The sequence below is a fragment of the Panulirus ornatus genome, chromosome 67 (genome assembly GCF_036320965.1).
Source record: "Panulirus ornatus isolate Po-2019 chromosome 67, ASM3632096v1, whole genome shotgun sequence".
Taxonomy (NCBI): Eukaryota; Metazoa; Arthropoda; class Malacostraca; order Decapoda; family Palinuridae; genus Panulirus; species Panulirus ornatus.
In genome coordinates, this window is record NC_092290.1 from 19,826,940 (window position 1) to 19,849,335 (window position 22,396).

General features: G+C 39.9%; 1 protein-coding gene across 2 annotated transcripts in view; it reads left to right on the top strand.

The window, feature by feature from the left end:
- The window catches only part of LOC139747087 (YTH domain-containing family protein 2-like), a 141,199-nt gene that overhangs the window by 36,792 nt on the left and 82,011 nt on the right, over positions 1–22,396 (top strand). For both annotated transcript variants that reach the window (XM_071658894.1, XM_071658895.1), the window contains exons 2-3: positions 16,687–16,709; positions 17,026–17,139. In XM_071658894.1, the coding sequence (XP_071514995.1) occupies positions 16,687–16,709; positions 17,026–17,139 (137 nt within the window). The remainder of the gene's footprint in view (positions 1–16,686; positions 16,710–17,025; positions 17,140–22,396) is intronic.

Below are 22,396 nucleotides of genomic sequence, written 5' to 3' on the forward strand. Positions count from 1 at the left end.
CTCATGATCTTTCTTCTCATGCCCAGGTGCATAGGCACCAATAATCACACTTTTCTCTCCATCGACTTTCAGTTTTACTCATATCAATCTAGAGTTTACTTTCTTACAATCGATCACATACTCCCACAACTCCTGTTTCAGGAGTAGTGCTTCTCCTTCTTTTGCTCTTGTCCTCTCACCCACCCCTGACTTTACTCCCAAAACATTCCAAAACCACTTTTCCCCTTTTTCCTTGAGCTTCATTTCACTCAGAGCCAAGACATCCAGGTTCCTGTCCTCAAACATACTCTCCTTTTCTCTCATCTTGGTTACATCCACACACATTTAGACACCCCAATCTGAGCCTTCAAGGAGGATGAGCAACTAAAAGGGAAGGGAGCAGGGGAGCTGGAAATCCTTCCCTCTCGTTTTTTAATTTCCAAAAGAAGGAACAACAAAGGGGGCCAAGTGAGGATGTTCCCTCAAAGTCTCAGTCTTCTGTTTTTAACGCTACCTCACTAATGCGGGAAATGGCGAATAGTATGAAAAAAAGAATATGTGTACATATATTTATTTTATTTTTATTGTACTTTGTTGCTGTCTCCTGCATTAGCGAGGTAGCGCAAGGAAACAGACGAGAGAATGGCCTAACCCACCCACATACACATGTATATACACCGACTTCCACACACGCACATATACATACCTATACATCTCAACGTATACATATATATACACACACAGACATCTACATATATACACGTGTACATAATTCACACTGTCTGCCCTAATTCATTCCTGCTGCCACCTCACCACACATGAAATGAAAACCCCTTCCCCCCCACATGTTGCGTGAGGTAGCGCTAGGAAAAGACAACAAAGGCCACATTCATTCACACTCAGTCTCAAGCTGTCATGTATAATGCACGGAAACCACAGCTCCCTTTCCATATCCAGGCCCCACAAAACTTTCCAGATGCTTCACATGCCCTGGTTCAATCCATTGACAGCATGTCGACTCTGGTATACCACATCGTTCCAATTCACTCTATTCCTTGCATGCCTTTCACCCTCCTGTATGTTCAGGCCCTGATCACAAAATCTTTTTCACTCCATCTTTCCACCTCCAATTTGGTCTCCCACTTCTCCTTTTTCCCTCCACCTCTGACACATATATCCTCTTTGTCAATCTCTCTTTACTCATTCTCTCCATGTGACCAAACCCTTTCAAAGCACCCTCTTCTGCTCTCACAACCACACTGTTTTTATTACCACACATCTCTTTTACCCTTTCATTACTTACTCGATCGAACCACCTCGCACCACATATTATCCTCAAACATCTCATTTTCAGCACATCCACCCTCCTCCGCAGAACTCTATCTATAGCCCATGCGTTGCAACCATATAACATTGTTGGAACCACTATTCCTTCAGACATACCCATTTTTGCTTTTCCACTCATTTTTCAATGCTCCCAGAACTTTCGCCCCCTCCCCCTTCCTATGACTCACTTCGGCTTCCATGGTTCCATCCGCTGCGAAATCCACTCCCAGATATCTAAAACACTTCACTTCCTCCAGTTTTTCTCCATTCAAACTTACCTCCCAGTTGACTTGTCCCTCAACCCTGCTGTACCTAATATCCTTGCTCTTATTCACATTTACTCTCAGCTTTCTTCTTTCACACACTTTACCAAACTCCGTCACCAACTTCTGCAGTTTCTCACCTGAATCAGCCACCAGCGCTGTATCATCAGCGAACAGCAACTGACTCACTTCCCAAGCTCTCTCATCCACAAGAGACTGCATACTTGCCTGTCTTTCCAAAACTCTTGCATTCACCTCCCTAACAACCCCATCCATAAACAAATTAAACAACCATGGAGGCATCACGCACCCCTGCCGCAAACCAACATTTACTGAGAACCAATCACTTTCTTCCTACATGTACACATGCCTTACATCCTTGATAAAAACTTTTCATTGCTTCTAACAACTTACCTCCCACACCTTCCACAGAGCATCTCTATCAGCTCTATCATATGCCTTCTCCAGATCCATAAATGCTACATAAAAATCCATTTGCTTTTCTAAGTATTTCTCGCATACATTTTTCACAGCAAACACCTGATCCACACATCCTCTACCACTTCTGAAACCACACTGCTCTTTCCCAATCAGATGCTCTGTACATGCCTTCACCCTCTCAATCAATACCCTCCTATATAATTTCGCAGGAATACTCAATAAACTTATACCTCTGTGATTTGAGCACTCATCTTTATCCCCTTTGCCTTTTTCTTCCTATTCCATGATTTTTATTTTCTAATTTATATTTCTTTAACAGTCGTATGTACGGATGGTCATAAGTCACATAGGTCATGAGTAGGGGATCAATTGTATACATTTTCTTTAGAATGCACCTATTTTCAGTTCTTTCTTCAGCTATATTGTATAGATTTTTCTTTAGAATTCACCCATCAATCAGTTTCACCTGGCTAAAGTATTGGCCATATTAGGGGTTCATTATGCATTGTATGATGGCGTTTTGTTAGATTTTTTCAAGATCTGCATTGTGGTCAGAATTGATATAGTTCTCATAATTTTCACATCATGTTAACCTCATCATATAAGGAAATTGTTGTTTCCCTATTGTAGTATAATTTCAAATGATTTGCTACATAATAAACATGTTGCAGTTTCAATTTCTGTGCCCTCTTCTGTGTACATTTATTCTGATTCCACTTTTAAGGAGGAGTCATATATATTGTACATGTGTTTTGAGAGGTCTTGAGTGGGATGTTGTGTGTAGTTCAAATTGTTCATCATATGAGAGTGAAATTATTCCAAAAACATCCTTTGTTGTTAGAATATCAGAATCCCCATTGCTTTTTAAACTGTAAATAAACCTTTGTGTTTTGATTTGCTGTTTTAGAATCAAACTTTGATGCAGATACTTTATATGTGTTGACTTCAATAAAGACCAGTGATTGAAAAGTTTATTCGTAGATTAATTTGTCATTATCTTCTGGCAAATAATGCAAATTTCAGGCTCAAACTATACTGAAGATTATGACGATATCTGTCTTCAGTTGTTTTGACAATTAGTTTTACATGATTTTTGAAATTTTGCATGGAATACTTTTAATTTTCTTAATTGAAAATCTGCTGAACACAAAGTGATTATATTCACTGTTTGGATAGGGTTAATTCTGAGAATTTGCAGTTCAGTATCCGATCTTGAGTAGTAATGTTCAGAATTGTAGTTTGATGGGCCACATCTTTTTACAGTTGTCATGGTACTGTACACATGCCTTTGGAAGTTCACTCCAGTGCACTAACATCCTTAGTAATGATAAGATTATGAAGAACTTTGTACGGATGTGGATGCTCATTTTTAAAAAGGCTGATATGAGGTATTGCCATCCATATATTATTTGTTGTGAAACATTTGGTAGATGTGGTTGGTAGGAACATTAGGTGGTAGTAGTAGTCGTCAGTAGGAACACTGCACTAGAGTTTTCCTCTGCCAGTGGCCTGTTAAGGGTGAGGCACTAAAGGCTAAGAAGTGACACTGGAGTTCTCTAGTTGTGGAGATTCTATTGCTGTGGCCACCTGAGTTTGGAAGAGGCATTAGAGATACAGGAAGATAGATAGATACATCCATCCCCTGCTTTATGTGGGATCACTGTTTGCGATGTCACTATTCTAGGAGGTACCTACTCATCAATCCCTCATCTTATGTGGTCAAAGTTCACTACTATGCAGGTGTGTTTGGTAGAAAGTGTGCCAAAACTTCAATGAGGGTTTTTAAGTGAAGTAAGGATGGGTCCTGGGTGGAGCAATGAGGGTTTTTAAGTGAAGTAAGGATGGGTCCTGGGTGGAGGATGCTAAGTTCCTGCCAGCAGGTCAGTGTCACAGTTACCACTTTTGTGTGCAGATCTATTCTACTTTTGCGATTTGGATATACCTGCTATTATGATTTTGCTGCAGCCTGCTACATCTTTATTTGTTAATTTGATATCCAAATATCCAGCAACATCATATTTTACCCCAGAAAAGATCAAATCCCATCAGGCTCATATCAGGCTTTGTAAAATGCTATCTGCCAGTTCTGTGAGCCTGATGGGATTTGACTGGTTTACACCCAATTGCCCACTGTTGTGAGACAAAGGTTAGTTGATTACTCCGTATTTGAATGGTCATTACCCTATTAGGGGTGACCATGGCCTAGCTGTAGTGCTCCCACCTACCATGCATAAGGTCCCGGGTTTGAGCCTGGCTGTTGGAGGAAGTGAAGTGTTTTAGATATCTGGGAGTGGACTTAGCAGTAAATGGAACAATGGAAGTGATTCACACAGTGAGGAGGAGACAAAGGTTCTGGAATGATGAAGAAAGTGTGGAAAGGGAGAACATTATCTCGGAGAGCAAAAATGGGTATGTTTAAAGGAATAGTAGTTCCAAAAATATTATATGGTTGCGAGGCATGGGCTATAGATAGGGCTGTATGGAGAAGGGTGGATGTTATGGAAATGGAATGTTTGAGGACAATATATGGTGTGAGGTGGTTTGATCAAGTAAGTAATGAAAGGGTTAGTGAGATGTGTAGAAGTAAGAAGAATGTGGTTGAGAGAGCAGAAGAGGATGTGTTGAAATGGTTTGGACATATGGAGAGAATGAGTGAGGAAAGGTTGATGGTTTGGACATATGGAGAGAATGAGTGAGGAAAGGTTGATGAAGAGGTAAGAGGTGGAGGGTACAAGGAGAAGTGGGAGACTAAATTGGAGGGGAAAGGATGGAGTGATAAAGATTTTGAGTGATGAGGGCCTGAACAGAAAGTGGGTGAAAGGCGTGCAAGGAATAGGGTGAATTCGAATGATGTGGTATACTGGGGTCGACATACTGTCAGTGGGCTGAACCAGGGTGTGTGAAGTGTCTGGTGTAAACCATGGAAAGGTCTGTGATTCCTGAATGTGGATTGGGAGCTGTGTTTTCAGTTCATTACACATGACAGCTAGAGACTGAGTGTGGATGAATGTGGCCATTCTTCATCTGTTTCCTGGTGCTACCCCGCTGAAGGAGGGAAGGATGCTATTTCCTGCTTGGCGGGGTAGCGACAGGAATGGATGAAGGTAAGCAAGTATGGATATGCACATGTGTATATATGTGTATGTCTGTGTATGTATATGTATGTATATGTTGATATGTATATGTATATATGTATATGTCTGTGTATATGAGTGGATGGGCCATTCTTCATCTGTTTCCTGGTGCTACCTAGCTGACGCGGGAAACAGTGATAAAGAATAATCAATAAATGTTTATTTATATTATTTATTTATTATTCTTAATCACTGTTTCCCTGAGGTAGCACCAGGAAACAGACGAAGAAAGGCCCATCCACTCATGTACACATATATGTGCATAAACCCCCTTAAATGCACATATACATATCAACATATACATACATATACATACACATACACAGACATATATATATACACATGTACATATTCATACTTGCTTGCCTTCATCCATTCCTATCGCTACCCCACCCCGTGGGAAGCAGCATCGTATTCCCTGTGTGTTGTAGAAGGTGACTAAAAGTGGAAGGAGAGGGGGCTGGAAATTCTCCCCTCCTATTTTTAATTTTCCAAAAGAAGGAACAGAGAAAGGGGGCGAAGTGAGGATATTCCCTTTAAGGCTCAGTCCTCTGTTCTTAATGCTGCCTTGCTAATGCGAGAAATGGTGAGTATGTATGAAATTTTTTTTTTCTTTTAAAGGCTCTAGTCAAGGACAAAGGTCCACATCAAGGCCAGGCCTTACTTAAAACATAAAGGGAATTATGGAAGGGAAAAAGAAAAGACAGAAAAATACTTATGAATTTTGGAGGAAGTGAAAAAACCTGTCTTTTAAAATGTGCCTGGTAGTGTAGTGTTCTCCATCATTCTTGGTTCTCATCTCACAAAGTCCCAGTATGGCTTAGTTTTTTCTTTCATAATTTCTATTAATTCTTCTTTTCCACACATTGTTGACATATTGATTAGATCTACCTTAATAGCATTTCTTTATCATAATTCAGATCCTTGTCTATATCTGCCAATTCATCATCTGATCAATCATCCTGTTTTGAGGTTCAGTGTGCATTTCATGAGTGTGGCGTATCCTCTGTTGGATTACTGGGCTTAACATAGTTTGTTGGGAATTCTAATTATTGCTCTTTAGTTGTTTATTGTCCCCTTGTAATCCCCAGGCAGACAATCAAGTCGGATTAAGCAGCTACACCTCTGCAGTGTTACATTGCCCCCTTTCTTGGTAGGCAAAAATTTGATATTTACATGGTAGTTGATAGATAGTAGACTGATAGATCATTAACATCATAAGAAACACAGACAGCATGAATAGGTTTAAAGTTTGTATGATAATACAGAATGTTCAAGAGATAGAGCCCCCACAAGAGGAAAAAAAGTACTGATAGGTAATTACACACATAAAGAATTTTTTTCGTCTTTCATTCATCCTGATCTGTTGTTTCCCATGTTAGTGAGGTAGTGCCAGGAAGAGATGAAGACCAGCCACATTTGCTTATCCAGAACTAGGCCCCACAAACCTATTCGTGGTTTCCCATCCAATTTACATTTACTAGCATAGACCAGTGATAGCATGTCACTCCCTGTATACCATATCGTTCCAGTTAACTTAATCCTGTACACACCTTTCGGCATCCTGCGTTTTTAGGTCTGACTAAAGATATTTTTCACTTCATTCTTCCTTCTCCAATTTCATCACCCCCACCCCACCCTCTCCTTTTCCCCATCACTTCTGACACAAGTATCCTCTTTGTCAACTTCTTGCTCATTCTTTCCCTATGTCCAAACCATTTCAGCACCCTCTTCAGCACTCTCACCCTGACTGTTCTTATTACCACACCTCTGTCTTACCCTTTCATTACTCAGTCAAATCACCTCACACCACCACATATTGTTCCCAAACATTTTATTTTCAACACCTTTACCCTAATCCGCTTATCTCTATCTATAACCCTTGCCTCACATCTGTACGACATCATTGGGACTATTTTGCTCCATGTATGTCCATTTTCACACTCCCAGATAGTGATTTTTATCTCCACACTTTCCTCAGCTTTACAAGAACTGTCCCCTCATCTTATCACCGTATGTCTTACTTTTGCTTCCATGGTTCCATTCACTAACAAGTAAATTGGAATGATGTGGTAAACGGATTGATTGTATTTTCAGTGGACTGAACTAGGGCATGTGAAGCAGCCAGGGAAAACCATGGAAATGTCTGTAGGGCCTGGTTGTGGATAGGGATCAATGGTTTCATTGCATTCCACATGACAGCTAGGGATGGATGTGAGTGATTGTGGCCTTCGTCAGTTCCTGGAACAAGCTTGTTAAGAAACACAAAGACAAATAATGGTGATTTTTTTAGTTTTTTGTTTTTGAGTTTTTCATATTGTACTGCATTCTGGTGTGGACTCGAATTAGAGAATGTACAAACACCATTCATGCATAATAAGATCCACAAGGAGGAGAGAAGATGGGGAAATGAAAGAGGAACCACCAGAGAACAAATATATGATGTTATAGGAGATTGTTAATAAGCAAGATCAGAGGTGAACACAACTAGATGAGGAGTTAAAGAAACTGAATAATCAGTTCAAGAATCATGGAGGATCTGGTGTGACTCAAATAAGAGAATGTACCAACACCAGTCATGCATAATAAGATCCACAAGGAGGAGACAAGAGGGAGAAACTAGAGAGGAACCACCAGAGAACAAATATATGATGTTATAGGAGATTGTTAATAAGCAAGATCAGCAGTGAACACAACTAGGTGAGGAGTTAAACTGAATAATCAATTCTAGAATCATGGAGGATGTCTTTACATCAGAGAGCAACTTAAGATCTTGAGAAATTTTGTCATTGGGTATGAAGAAAAATTCACTTTCGTGGAGGGGATTCAGGAGGTACATAGTTATGATCAGAGGAAGAAGGTTTATTCATTGAAAAGCAAATAAGATCTGATAGACAGTTCATTCTAAGGCTAAGACAAAAACAAAACAGACTTTCTTGACAATAGTAGGCTGAAATGTGCAGATGGAACAGTCTGAGCTGTTGTTAAGTTAGAGGAAAGGAGAGAAACACATACAGAAAATGTTGACAGTAGTAGGCAGAGGGGCACTGTGGGAGCAATATCAGCAGCTGATCAACAGACAGAGCACGAAGATGAATGTACAGAAGATTGGTGTTGTGGAATGTGTAGAAGATTGGTGTTGTGAAACATGAATTAATGGTTAAAGGTAAAGTAGCAGGAATCCATGGACTGTGTAAGGAAAAGTGCACCTGGCATCTTTGGAGTTGTGGTAACAAAGCTTACTATAGAGAGAAAGTTTCATTTGTTCTTCCCAGAAGGATACATGATGAGAAGGAAGGAAAGAGAAGGCAAAGGAGGGGGAGTATTGGAAGAAGTGAGGGAATTTAAGTATCTGGGTGCTGTCTTGGGTAAGTGTGAAAGTAAGGAAGGAGAGATAAGGGAGAGAGCAGTATAGGGTAGAAGAGTAATTGGGTCCCTCAATAGAATGATGAAAGGTAGAGTTGCAAGTATGAAAGTGAAGAAAGGATATTAAGGGCTATCATAGTCCTCCCAACTCTGACCTGTGCAGCCAAAACATGGACGTGGAATGAGGCACAGAGGTCAAGAATCCAGGCCGTGGAAATGAGCTTTTTGAGAAGAGCATGTGGTGTGACTAGATGGCATGAAGAAAAATGGAAGGGTGTATGAGAAAAGTGGTATGGCACGGAATGCAAAGGGAATGAATTGTGGGGTGGTAGAATGGGTGAAACATAAATCTTTGAGGTGGTTTGGGCATATGGAAAGAAAGCAAAATTGGGAGTTTACAAAGAGTGTATGATAGTACAATTAATGGTGATGGTGTGAGTGGAAGACCACCTGTGATATGGGCAAATAGGATGGAGGAATGCTGGAGGGAGAGAAACAGGAAGAATGCATGGAATGGTGTATGCGAGGGAGGCACGTAAGGACAGGGATAAATGAGACTCTTCTGTCATGGTTACCCCTGGATAGGAGCTCCCAGAGGGAATGGGCATCAGATGTATAGATAGATAGATGATCAAAGGAGCATTTTTCAAGAAACATTGGAGGATGGGCCATGCATAATGTCAAGAGTTAGTTTAGGGGAGTGCATACTTGTGTTAACAGTATATAATCCATTAAAGAATTTTAACAATCTAGAACAATCATATGATGAGAATAATGACAGGGCAGTCAGGATGGTACATGAAGCAGTAGAACATTCACTTTCCAGATATGTAAAGAACTGACAAAGAGAGATTTCAGTGATAAAGGAATAAACTTGGGAAATTTATATTCTCTTGGGGACAGAAAGTAATAAAGTTTTTAATGATTATAGGTAAATTTCCTTTAAAGGTTGAACCTTTTTAATCTGGCAGCCTTTGGACCTGGTCATCACCGGAACCACAGAAAATGCTGGAAAACAGAAATTGACCCCCTAAGGGAACCCCTTATATAAACATATTCCCAACTCCTAGTCTTACCCCTCAATCCACATACATATTGCTGTGTTATCAGAGGTAGAGCAAAGCTTGAAATAGGAAATAACATTTATTTATTTATTATACTTTGTCGCTGTCTCCCGTGTTAGCGAGGTAGTGCAAGGAAACAGACGAAAGAATGGCCCAACCCACCCACATACACATGTATATACATACGCGTCCACACATACACATATACATACCTATACATCTCAACGTATACATATATATACACACACAGACATATACATATATACACATATACATAATTCATACTGTCTGCCCTTATTTATTCCCGTCGCCACCCCACCACACATGAAATGACAGCCCCCGCATGTGCGGGAGGTAGCACTAGGAAAAGACACCAAAGGCCACATTCGTTCACACTCAGTCTCTAGCTGTCATGCATAATGCACCGAAACCACAGCTCCCTTTCCACATCCAGGCCCCACAGAACTTTCCATGGTTTACCCTAGACGCTTCACATGCCCTGGTTCAATCCATTGACAGCACATCGCCCCGGTATAACACATCGTTCCAATTCACTCTATTCCTTGCACGCCTTTCACCCTCCTGCACGTTCAGGCCCCAGTCAGTCAAAATCTTTTTCACTCCATCTTTCCACCTCCAATTTGGTCTCCCACTTCTCGTTCCCTCCACCTCTGACACATATATCCTTTTTGTCAATCTTTCCTCACTCATTTTCTCCATGCCACCAAACCATTTCAAAACACCCTCTTCTGCTCTCTCAACCACACTCATTTTATTACCACACATCTCTCTTACCCTTTCATTACTTACTCGATCAAACCACCTCACACCACATATTGTCCTCAAACATCTCATTTCCAACACATCCACCCTCCTCCGCACAACTCTATCAATAGCCCACGCCTTGCAACCATATAACATTGTTGGAACCACTATTCCTTCAAACATACCCATTTTTGCTTTCCAAGATAATGTTCTCGCCTTCCACACATTTTTCAATGCTCCCAGAACTTTCACTCCCTCCCCCACCCTATGACTCACTTCCGCTTCCATGGTTCCATCCGCTGCCAAATCCACTCCCAGATATCTAAAACACTTCACTTCCTCCAGTTTTTCTCCATTCAAATGTACTTCCCTATTGACTTCTCCCTCAACTCTACTGTACATAATAATCTTGCTCTTATTCACATTTACTCTTAGCTTTCTTCTTTCACACACTTTACCAAACTCAGTCACCAGTTTCTGGAGTTTCTCACCCGAATCAGCCACTAGCGCTGTATCATCAGCGAACAACAACTGACTCACTTTCCAAGCTCTCTCATCCACAAGAGACTGCATACTTGCCCCTCTCTCCAAAACTCTTGCATTCACCTCCCTAACACCCCCATCCATAAACAAGTTAAACAACCATGGAGACATCAAGCACCCCTGCCACTGACCGACATTCACTGAGAACCAATGACTTTCCTCTCTTTCTGCTCATACACATGCCTTGCGTCCTCAATAAAAACTTTTCACTGCTTCTGACAACTTGCCTCCCACACCGTATATTCTTAATACCTTCCATAGAGCATCTCTATCAAGAAATAATACAATAATACAACCATCAAATCTTTCAAACTAGGGTTTTATTGTTACATCAATTTACATCAGAAGTATCCCCAGATGGAGACTCCTCAGCATCTTGGGTAAAAGTTTTTTTGTGGCACACAGTGCCAATACGGGGCAGATTCCTTAGCATCATCCACTTGTTCTGGGGCTAAATTTTCTACTGCCACTAAAAGCAAATTCATCCCCATACTTTGTTCCAGCTCAGCGACGAGTATTTAATGTAACACATGACCATAGGTAGGTAGTTGGCTTTGGTTGACTCTTGTTACTATTGTTGTTTTATTGTTATTGTCAAGGCATTCAGCCCATGCTGCGTCAGTTCCAGCTAGGCAGCTGGCTTGTCCGCTCTCTCTTGCCCTGTACATGTTGCTTTGGTTGTTTGGTAGAGAATTGGAGTTTTTATTGATTCTTTTAATGTGACCTTACACTACTAGCTTCCGTGTCTATACTGCGTTTTTCTCCGCACACACTATGTACTGAAAATCCATGTCTCCACTTGGCCTGTAAACATTCTCGCGAATATTCACAGGCATAGTCTAGCTTTAGTTCTCAATGAGAAACTTTGGCCTGCTCGATAAGCATCTCCCCAGAAATGCTTACACCTTCATTACATTGGAGCTTAAACCACTTTATAAGTGTACTGTCTAGTTCTCTACTCTTGGCACCTTTCAAAGTTTTCTGAAACTTTAAACTTTTCTGGCTTTCATTTTTAGCGAAAAAAATGAACAAGAAATTAACAGGACTGTTAATTAGCTCAGCTGCCTTGTAAACAGATTGTAGCGCTTTAGTGCTACTAATAGAACCACCCAGGTGGCAGATCCACAGACTAATGACAGCAGATTCAAAACATGCTGGACCATGGGAGTTACCGGACTACAGAGTGCTGGATCAGAAAGGTACAACCTGTAACATGTCAATGAGCACACTAGGATGAGAGAGACTGATCCCCCATCATTGCTAAATCTTATATTCACTTATACTAGCATGGGTATTGAGAATACTGTACATGATTGACCAAATGGAAAAAGTGATCATGTGATGCTCAAGTTTGACAATATGGTCAACAAGGACATTAAAAGAGTAGAGGTTAGGCAAGACATAAAGAGGAGATATAGTTGTGGAAACTAAACAGACTTAAACTTTTTTTATGGTAACATAGATTGAGAAATAGAAATCAAAATCATCAGCCAGGAACCAGGACTTTGTGCTGAGAGGCTGAGAAAGCTTACAGTGATGAAGTAGGTGCATGGGTATCTCAGCCTCAAATATAGAGGGAATGGTAAGAAAGAGGAAATAACGATGTATTAGAAAAAAATCACATGATGCAAAGGTGCTTTGAGGACTTTAGCCTGCCAACATTTACAGGGTACAAGAGGGCAAGGAATGAGTATACCAGGATAAAGAAGGAAGGATAAAGAAACTTTGAAAATAACATTATGGACTAAGCAGGAGAAAATTCAGAACTTTTCCATAATTTCAGCTGTTAAAGAGCAGCTAATCAGGCTAAGGGATTGAGAGGGAAGAATCATTTAAGATGATGTAAGGAACTGAATAACAGATTCAAAGTTGTTTTCACAGTGGATGACTCAATAGCCCCAATTGCAGTGAGATAGAATGGTGAGGAGGTTTTAGAAAATATTAACAGAATACTAAAAGGTCTTGACCCACACAAGGCCCTTTTTCTTGTGGAAATTTCACCGTATGTGCTCATGATATGTGCTGATATGCTAGGTGAATCTCTTGAGACACTTCAGGTTGTCAGTGGAGAGAGTCAAAGTCCCAAAGGAATGGAAAAGGGCAGCATCATATATATCAGTAAGAAAGGAGACCTAGAACAGATACTGAACTACAGATTGGTATCTTTGACAAATGTGCTGAGTAAGGTTCTAAAAAAAGATAAGAACAAAGCAAATGGATAAGTTCTTTCAGAGGAGAAATTACAGAAGTGGGAGACAGTTTGGTATTAGGGAATGGGGGGCATGTGTAACAAACCTCTTACAGTCCTACAAGGGAGTGAGCTCAAAGACAAAAGGGAAGGTTGGATGGATGGTTTGTATCTGGACAGCCAGAAAGCATTTGACAATGTGGAGATGTGTGCTGAAAAGTTACTGGTGATTGGGAATACCGTATTTGGATAGAGGGACAGTCAAAAGTAGGAATGGGTAGGGGGGTTAATGATAAGCAGGCTTTTTTGGATTATGTAGTTATTGATGAACCTGCTGGAGAGAGAGTTTTGGATGAGACTGAGCTGAGGTGGATAGCTGGCGGGATATGTGACCACTCCTGGTGCAGGCGAGGGTGAAAAGTCGTAGAGGCCATAGGAAAAGAGGAAATGGTATGGGTAGGAAAGGAGTTGTGAAAGTGAGTGAGCTAAGAAGAGAGGCTTGTGTGAGGGGATACCAGGAGAGATTGGGTAAAAAATTGCAAAAGGTGAAAGTAAACATATGTAGGGTATGGGTGAGGATTGGGAAGTATTTAGGGAAGCTGTGCTTACATATGAGAGATTCGTGTGGCATGAGGTAAGTGAGTTGTGGGCTTGTGAGAAACAGTAATGGATTGGAGGAAGAGAATGAGAAGCTGTTTCTGAAAGAAAAAAATAGTTGATTGGTCATTATATGCAGGAAAGGAGTGCAAGCACTTGGGAGATGTACAAGAGAAAAGTGGTAGGAGGTCAAGAGGAAGGCACAGGGAACGTATTTAGGGTATGGGTAAGGAATAGGAAACATTTAGGGAAGCAGTCCTTGCATGTAGTGAGTTTCATGTGGCATGAGGTTAATAGGTTGTGGGCTTGTGAGAAACAGAAATGGATGGTGGGATGAGGAAGTTAAGCTGTTTGTGAAAGAAAAGAAAAAAAGTTGAATGGGCATTATATACAGGAAAGGAGTGCAAGTGACTGGGAGATGTGCTTTAGAAAAGTGGTAGCAGGTCAAGAAGATGATGCAGGGAATGAAAAAGAGGGCAAATGAGAGTTAAGGTGAGAGGCTATCAGCAAATTTCAAGGAGAATAAGAAAATATTTTGAAAGGAGGTATATAGTCAAAGGAGAACAAGTGAACAAATGGGAGCATTGGTGATGGGAACAGATGGGGAAATAGTATCTGACAGAGGTGAAGAAGAGATGGATCGAATATTTTGAAGTGCTGTTAAATGTGTTTGATGTTAAGGCGGTAGATGTGGGTTGTTTGGGACATGGAGCTATTGAAACTAAGAGAGTCATAGCAAGTGGTTTGGTAAAAAGAGCAGGGGATGTGAATGCCTTGTGTAAGATGAAGTGTGGTAAAATGGTTGGAATGAATGGAAGTGCAGTTGCAGCACTCAAGGAAGTGGGTGACAATGTTATTTATTTGTTAGTTTGGATATTCAGTGCATGTATGACTCAGGTCTAGGTGCCTGAGGATTGGTAGAATGATAATAATAGATAGAAAAAAAAAAAGAACTACCCAAGCAAGGCAACTTGCTCTCCCATGGTTAAGGTGAATAAAGTTGCTCTACTTGTATGACTAATACCAGAAAATGTGGTGACTAGGGCTTGAGGTGGTGATGGGGTTGGATGTGAAGGAGCAAGGATTACTGGGAGAGAGGGGGACGAGGGTTGCCTGCATCACCCCTCTGAATTATCTGAGTTAGTAGCTATTGCCTGATCTCAGGCTATACAGACTTTACATAACCCTTTTTATCCCTGGTATTTTCTGGAGAAACACTAGTAAAGGCTAAAGCTTAAAATGTACTTCAGCATCCCCACCCAGTATGAAGCATCATCAAATCTCAAGAAACCTTCAGTAGAGTAGTCTGTTCTTCTTTGATAATGAAAATGCTGGCTTGCATTTCTTTTCCAGAATAAGCTAGTTTCATCCTATTTAGGTGTGTAACTTTATTCCAATTATGTCAGAATATGCAAGAAACTTTTTACTGGAGATAAATGTGGGGAGAAAGAGTGTTTGATCACAATAGGTTTCAATTTCAAGCTGAGTGATGAAATACATTGTTTGGTAGGTAGGATATGAATCAAATACTCTTTTGCCAGGACATCGATATAAAAGGACTCATGAATACAAAAATACCTGAAATCATCAGAACATGATTTCATTATTATGGGGAAAGTGGAAAGATTTTTTTTGTTTTACATTAAAAGATATGAAGGTAAAGATTATTCTTTTTCAAATGTGTCACAAGCACAAACCCTTTTGCATTATTATTAGAACCTCTACCTTAATTCTTAACTGTCTCGAGTGCATAACAGCAAATCAAACCATTGCATATTTGTGATAGTGGTTTTGTATTTATTTATTGTCCCACATCACCCCACAGTTGCACAAAGAAAAATTATGTGCAGTTGTTGTCAAATTTCTTCCACAAGTATGAGTTCATGTGTGGGCCTTCCCTTTCCTGTTTAAACTCCTTAAATTCACTTTTTAAGTCACATTTCTTAACTTCTCGTGCAATTGTTCTTCAGTTTGCTAGCAGACTGATATTTATCTTTAGTCTTCCGCCTCATTATGTAGGTCATTTAACATCCTGTGTATTTTCTGCAGGGTCAACACGAATAAATGACCTTCAGTCAACAGCTTGTGCTTATGATGGTGGTTTTAGGGATACTGAGGCAAGCAGAATTTTTTTTTGTCCCTTCTTGTGACTGATGAGACCCCTATGGGGTGCTGATAGTTTGATGTCAGCCAAAGATTTAAACAAAAGCAGAAAGATTTAACACATCAGTTGGTGTAAGCTGCTGCTCTCCAACAATACATTAGTTAATATGGACAGACATTTAAGGGCTATGACATTTCATTTGAAAAATTATTACATTTAAAGGTTGTATGGTTAAGCATTCATGGAGAATGAAAAGGCACTGAAAATTTTTGGACTTATGAATGTTTCCTATGATTCTGACTAGTACTCACTGATCAGTAGTTAGAACAAAATACAAATTTATATAATTCAGATCCTTTGCATCCCTTTCACTGAGAGAGGGTTTATCATTCTTTTTACCTGATGACATTGGGATATGACTACCTGCTGTCACCAACTGTCAGTGTTGATATTAACATTCAAACATTCTTTATTGCTGAATGCCTGCTTCCCATATTTATGACTTTTACTTCATCACTTCCATCCAGAAAGTTTTGATGTACTGTAGTGGAAAAAAAGAAAAATGAATAATCTCACGTAGATGGAAGCCTAATCTTAGGTATAAGCCTAATGGATGTTATTACTACATGTTGAATGCTGACGTGTTTGTGCATTGAACAGTCAAGAGTTGTTTCTTCAGCTTGACATATATATCTGGATAGTCAGTGACTTGCTTTCCCATATACAGTATACATAACATGGACATACCTAGTCCTTTGTCACTCGTCAGTTTATGTTTTTGAGTTAGTGCTAAGAGATGTGTACGTATAGTTCTCTTGTGGAAGCTTTTTTGAACAGATTTATGGCTTCATAAAAGTAACTTTATGATTATTCTTAAACGTAGATATTGACCGTCTTTTTTTTTTTCCCTTTTCAGTGCCAAATGGGCCCAAAGATCAGGTAACTTGAATGACATGCTTTGAGGTGAATCATCAACTTCATCAGGGTAATGTACATGATGCCTTCTTGGCAAGATAGTTACTTTAGAATTGATTTTTCATGTTATTCATCATTGTTTGTTTAACACTACATTAGATATGAAATATGTAGTGCATAGTTTTGATATTTTTTAGACTTGAAATAATTGTTTGGTTATAGCTGTTGGTACTTAATTTGCTTTTAATATTAATTCCTTTTAAATGTTCACTTTTGTAAGTCAAAAACGTAAAATATCAAACCATGCATTTCCATAATGAACAGCCTAACTTTGGCGCAGAATTACTCGTCATTCCAGAGCTACACAAGTCCCATGACATCATCGATGGCCGCGGCTGCAGCTGCCTCTGACCCATATATGTCCTCTTACTACATGACCTCTACCCCATATCAGGTGGGTTTCTTTTCAATGTTCAGCCTTTCTTTCTTTTGATATTTGCATAGTAAATGCAAAAGCTGAGGGTTTAGACGGAGTGACAGGTGGCATGGTGAAGAGTTCAAATGAAACTTGCAACTGTAGTTGGAAAGTGTGTATGGCAGCATGAAAAATTATCTGATCACTTGTTTGTTCAATATGGCTAGGAAGTTCTACACTCATAGTCCAATCTGTTGAATTTTCTGTTGTGTCATACAAGCTTTTAAACTTGTTTTTACTGTTAGTATTTACAGTTTTGTCAGTACAGCCCATACATTGATACCAAAATAGTACTTCACACCTTCTTAACAATCTTCCTGTTGAGCTTCTTGTTCCCCTGTCTCTAAATCTCATTGAAAATTAAATGTTTGCTTTGGTATTGGTTTAGAAACTTGAAGGTTGTGATCAAATCTCACTTCATTCTTCTGAGCTCGTATGCTCCCTTGCCCTAGTTGAAAGTGAATATATTTCTGGTGCATTCCTAGGTTAGGCCATCACTAATCAATGGATATGGTGCCTATACTTTGCTTCAGCTGTCCCACATGCCAAAGATACTTGAAGGATGTCCTCCAAAAAGAGGAAGATGGGTAAATTTTTTTTTTTCCATGAGTTAATAGTAGAATTTAGGAATGATTGTGAAGCATCAGCACCTGTAAACAGTAGGGTGAAGGTTTTGAAGAGTGAGGCAGGCTTGATTATTACAATGACGGTAGTTATTTAAGGGGGGGAAGCAGTAATAACTGGTAGAGTAGACAACTTAAAAATATTGGTGGTGACTGGAGACTAAAGTAGAGGGTAGAGATTTCCCTTAGTATGCAAGGAAAGCATGTCAGCCTAAACTAAGCTTACAAGCTAGAGAGGTACCAACCTGAATGAGTTAAGTGTACACAGTGATGAAGTACAGGATGACCCTTGTATCCTTTGGGCTGAAGGTTCTCTTGTAAGTCATCAAGATCAAGAGTACTGTACTTAAGGTAGTAGGTGGAAGAATTTATGCTTTTCTGGTGCCAAAATAGGAGATATTCTTGGGAAGTCTGATGACATTGTTTTGAACAATTTTAGGGAAACACCATTCATTGCTGAGGTAAGAAAACAGTGTTGTGAGGGTAGATCATGGGAAATTATTGGCAGGGACCTGTATTTCATTAAGCACAGAGAGAGCCTTAGGGAACCAGATATATCAGAAGTTTTTCCTAGATACTACATAGATTTATATGATCTTGGCAGACTATTGGGTGTAAACAGTCAAGTCTCTTTGTAGGGAGGATGAAAGTGTGTTTTGTATCAATTTGATAAGAATATTAGGATTTGTTGGATAAGGATAGACTATGTAGAATCCCTGCTCAGGAGAAGACTGCTGTAGGGAATTAGGGGAGAAGAGGATCTGACAACATTGTCTTGCTTAGCAGGGTCTGATTGGGTCAGACAGATCATTGACTAGGTTCAGGTAAATGTTATGTTCCATCCCTCTGCACTCAGGTCAATTGGTGGGGGTCAGGAAACATAACCAAGATTCCTCACCCCACTGCACACACACACACACACACACACACACACACACACACACACTTGTAAACTGGGCACAGACAGTTGATTCCATAGGCCCAGATAAATTGTAAAGTTAGTATAATGCCATTGTCGACATTCATTAGATTATTTTTTGCTTAGATACACACATAAGGGAAGAAAGAATTCTACTATTGTGTTCCCTGTATGTCATAGAAGGGGGTGGGAGCTGGGGCGTAGGACCTTAACTTCTTGTATTTTCGTTTCTAAAAGACAGAACAGAGGAAGGAGCCAAGCAGAAAGTGCTCATCTTCCTCGAAAGCTCCTTAAGCTAGGGTGTCTAAATGTGTGTGGATGTAACCAAGATGAAAAGAGAAGAGAGATAGGTACTGTGTTTGAGGAAATAAACTTGGTTGTTTTGCCCATGAGTGAAACAGCTCAAGGGTAAAGGGGATGAATGGTTAGGAGTAAAAGGCACGGGTTGATGAGAGGATAAGAGAGCAGGAGCACAAGTCCTGAAGCAGGAGTTGTGGAAGTGTGTGAAAGAGTGTCAGGACTGAAGTGGGTAAAAATGAAAGTGGATGGTGAGAGATGAGTGATTATTAGTGCTTTTGCACCTGATCATGAGAAGAAAGATCCTGAGAAGCAAGTGTTTTGAGAGTAGCTGAGTTAGTGTATCAACAGTTTTGATGTAATAGACCAAGTATTAGTGATGGATGATTTGAATGGGTAGATAGTAGTGTGAGAGTTGATGGTGTAATTGGGGGCATTGGGTATTCATTGATACGAATGGATATGGTGAACAGCTAGTGGAGTTGTGTGCTAAAAAAGAAAGGGTGATTGGGAATACCTGTTTTAAAAAGAGGGATGAACACAAGTATATGTCTTTGAGCAAGAGGGATGGTCACAGGACATTATTGGAGTGCATATTCATTGATAGACATGTTTAAGAGAGACTTTTGGATGTAGATGTTCTGAGAGGGGTACTGGTGGAATGTCTGATCACTATCTTGTTGAAGCAAGGATGAAGATTTTTAGAGGTTTTTGGGAAAGAGGAAACAGTGTTGGGGAGAAGAGAATGGTGAGAGTGAGTGAGCTTGGAAAAGAGGCTTGTATGAAGAAATACCAAGAGAGATTGAAAATAGAATGGCAAAAGGTGAGAGCAAGTGAAGCATTGGGAGTGGGTGAGGAACAGGAAGTATTTAGAGATGCAAGAGATGCATATAGCTTGCATAAGATGGGGTGGGGAGAGTATAAGGGGTTGTGAACAGTTGGATGAAGTAAAGTTACTAGTGAAAGAGAGACGTTTGGGCGATACTTTCAGGAAAGGAGTGCAAATGATTGGGGAATGTATAAGAAGAAGCAGCAGGAGGTGAAGAATGTGCAGGGGTTGAAAAAGAAGGCTATTGAGAGTTGGGGTGAGTAATTTTAAACTTCAAGAAAATTAAGAACATCTTTTGGTAGGAGAATAAGAAAAAATTAAAATGTTTTGGAAGGAAGTTAATACATGAAAAACAAGAGAACAAATAGGAACATTGGTGAAGGGGAAAAAAGGGGAAGTGGTAGTAGGCTGTGATAAAGTGAGGAGATAGCAGGAGTATTTTGAAAGACTGTTGAATGTGTTTGATGTTAGGGTTGCGGATGTAAGGTGTTTGGGCCAGGATGGTATGCAAAATGACAGTGTCCTGGAGAGTGGTTCGGTGAAGAGAGAGAAGATGGTAAAAGCCATATGTAAGATGAAATGTGGTAAGGAGGCTAGATTGGATGGTATTACAGTTGAATCTGTGAAGAAAGAGGGTTACTTTGTTGTTGATTGGTTGCTATAGATTTTCAAAGTATGTATGTGTCATGGTGAGGTGCCAGAGGATTGGCAGATTTTTTTTTTTCCCCAGTCAAAGACTAAAGTCCACATCAAGGCCAGGCCTTAATTGAAATATAGAAAGAATTATGAAACAAAAAGAAAAGACAAGTGAAAGTATTTAAAATTTTTGGAGGAAGTGAAAGACCTGTCTTTTGAAATGTGCCAGGTCATAGTTATTGGGAAAGACTTCAACTTGTAAGGAAAGAAGCAGGTATCTAAATGGCCCACCCTTGAGTTGCTGATGTGGTGGGATAGTTTGACTTGAAACCAAAGAACAGTCAAGTAGTGTCCATTATGATGGATCGATTTGTGGTCAAGAAAAAGCATGGTACTGATGAGCATTCATCCCAGATCCAGTCAGTAGAAAGTGAGGATGGAGGAAATAGGAGTAGTCAACAGGCAGACTGTTTTAAGGAACAGGTCATCAAAAGGGGAAAGGTATGGGCGATACAAATGAGCATTGAAAATTTCAGGAAATGTGAATGGAGGAATTTTTCTTTGTATCTCGAGGTACAAATTCTTTCTTTGATTTGTCAGAAGGTGTTGTGCTCTAGTTTCAAATGTGGAAATTTAGAACATTTCAGAGCTACACATCCCAACTTTGATAAGATGTACCTGCCTGGGAGTAACTTGAGGAAGAATAGAATTGAGCAACTTACTGTACAGATAGTAAGACAGAAAAACTAATTCACAGATTGTCCTTTGCTTCTGAAAATTTGACAGAGGCATCATTAGAAATTGTATGGATCTTGGCTAAGCATAAAAAGGCCTTTATTGATGCAGAGGTAGTTAAAGAGTGTTCTTTGGCCAATTTCAAGCCTGGATTAATGGGAAGGGTAGACATCAGGAAATGGTATCCAGTCTAAAAATTCTGCCCACTCATAATGACAAATCATGAAAAGTGTATGATGGATGTGTGTATGACTCTCAAAGCAGTGGGTTCCTTGATAGAGTAAGGAAGGGCAGAGGTGTAAATATGAAGGTAAAGAAAGGATTAAGGGACAGCATAGTCCTGATCCTAAACTGTGCAACCAGAACATCAACATGGGATGAGTCACAGAGGTCAAGAATCCAGGCTGTGGAAATGAGTTATTTGAGAGGAGCATGTGGTGTGACCAGATGAATAAAGTATTGATGGGGTGTATGAGAGATCTGATGTGGCAGGGAATGAATTGTGGAATGATAGAGTGGGTGAAATGTAATACTTCAAGTTTGTTTGGGCATGTGGAAAGAATTCAAGGCCAGGAGTTTACAAGGAGAGTGTATGATAGTACAATTAAAGGGGTTAATGTCTGAGGAAGACTGCCTGTGACATGGGGAAATAGGGTGGAAAAGTACTGGAGGAAGAGAATTAGGGGAAGAATGCATGGAATGATGTATTCAAGGGAGGCTTATAAGGTCAGGGATAAGTGGAAACTCTTTTGCTGTGGTCGTCTTCTCGATGGGAATTTCCAGAGGTAATGGGCATCAGAAATATAGATAGATAGATAGGTAGACAGAGCTAGATTTTCACACATACTAGCATGGCTATTGTGAATATTATATATGATACACTGCTTGCAAAATATGATCATACTCTGCCTAAGTTTGAGTATATGATAAATGATAGAAGTTAAAAGAGCAGAGATAAGACAAGACCAAAAGATGAATTAAAATTGTGGAAACAATTCAACACTCAACATATCCATGGTAGTATAAGTTGAGAAATTGATTTCAATAGCCAGGAGCCTGGACATTGGGGTAAAAAATATCTGAAATTAACAATGTAGGGGTAGGCACATGGGTACTTGTAGTCTAAATACAGGGGAAAGTTTCAGAAAGTACCACATGCTTTGATAATATTTCAGGTGTTCATCGAAGACTTAGAAG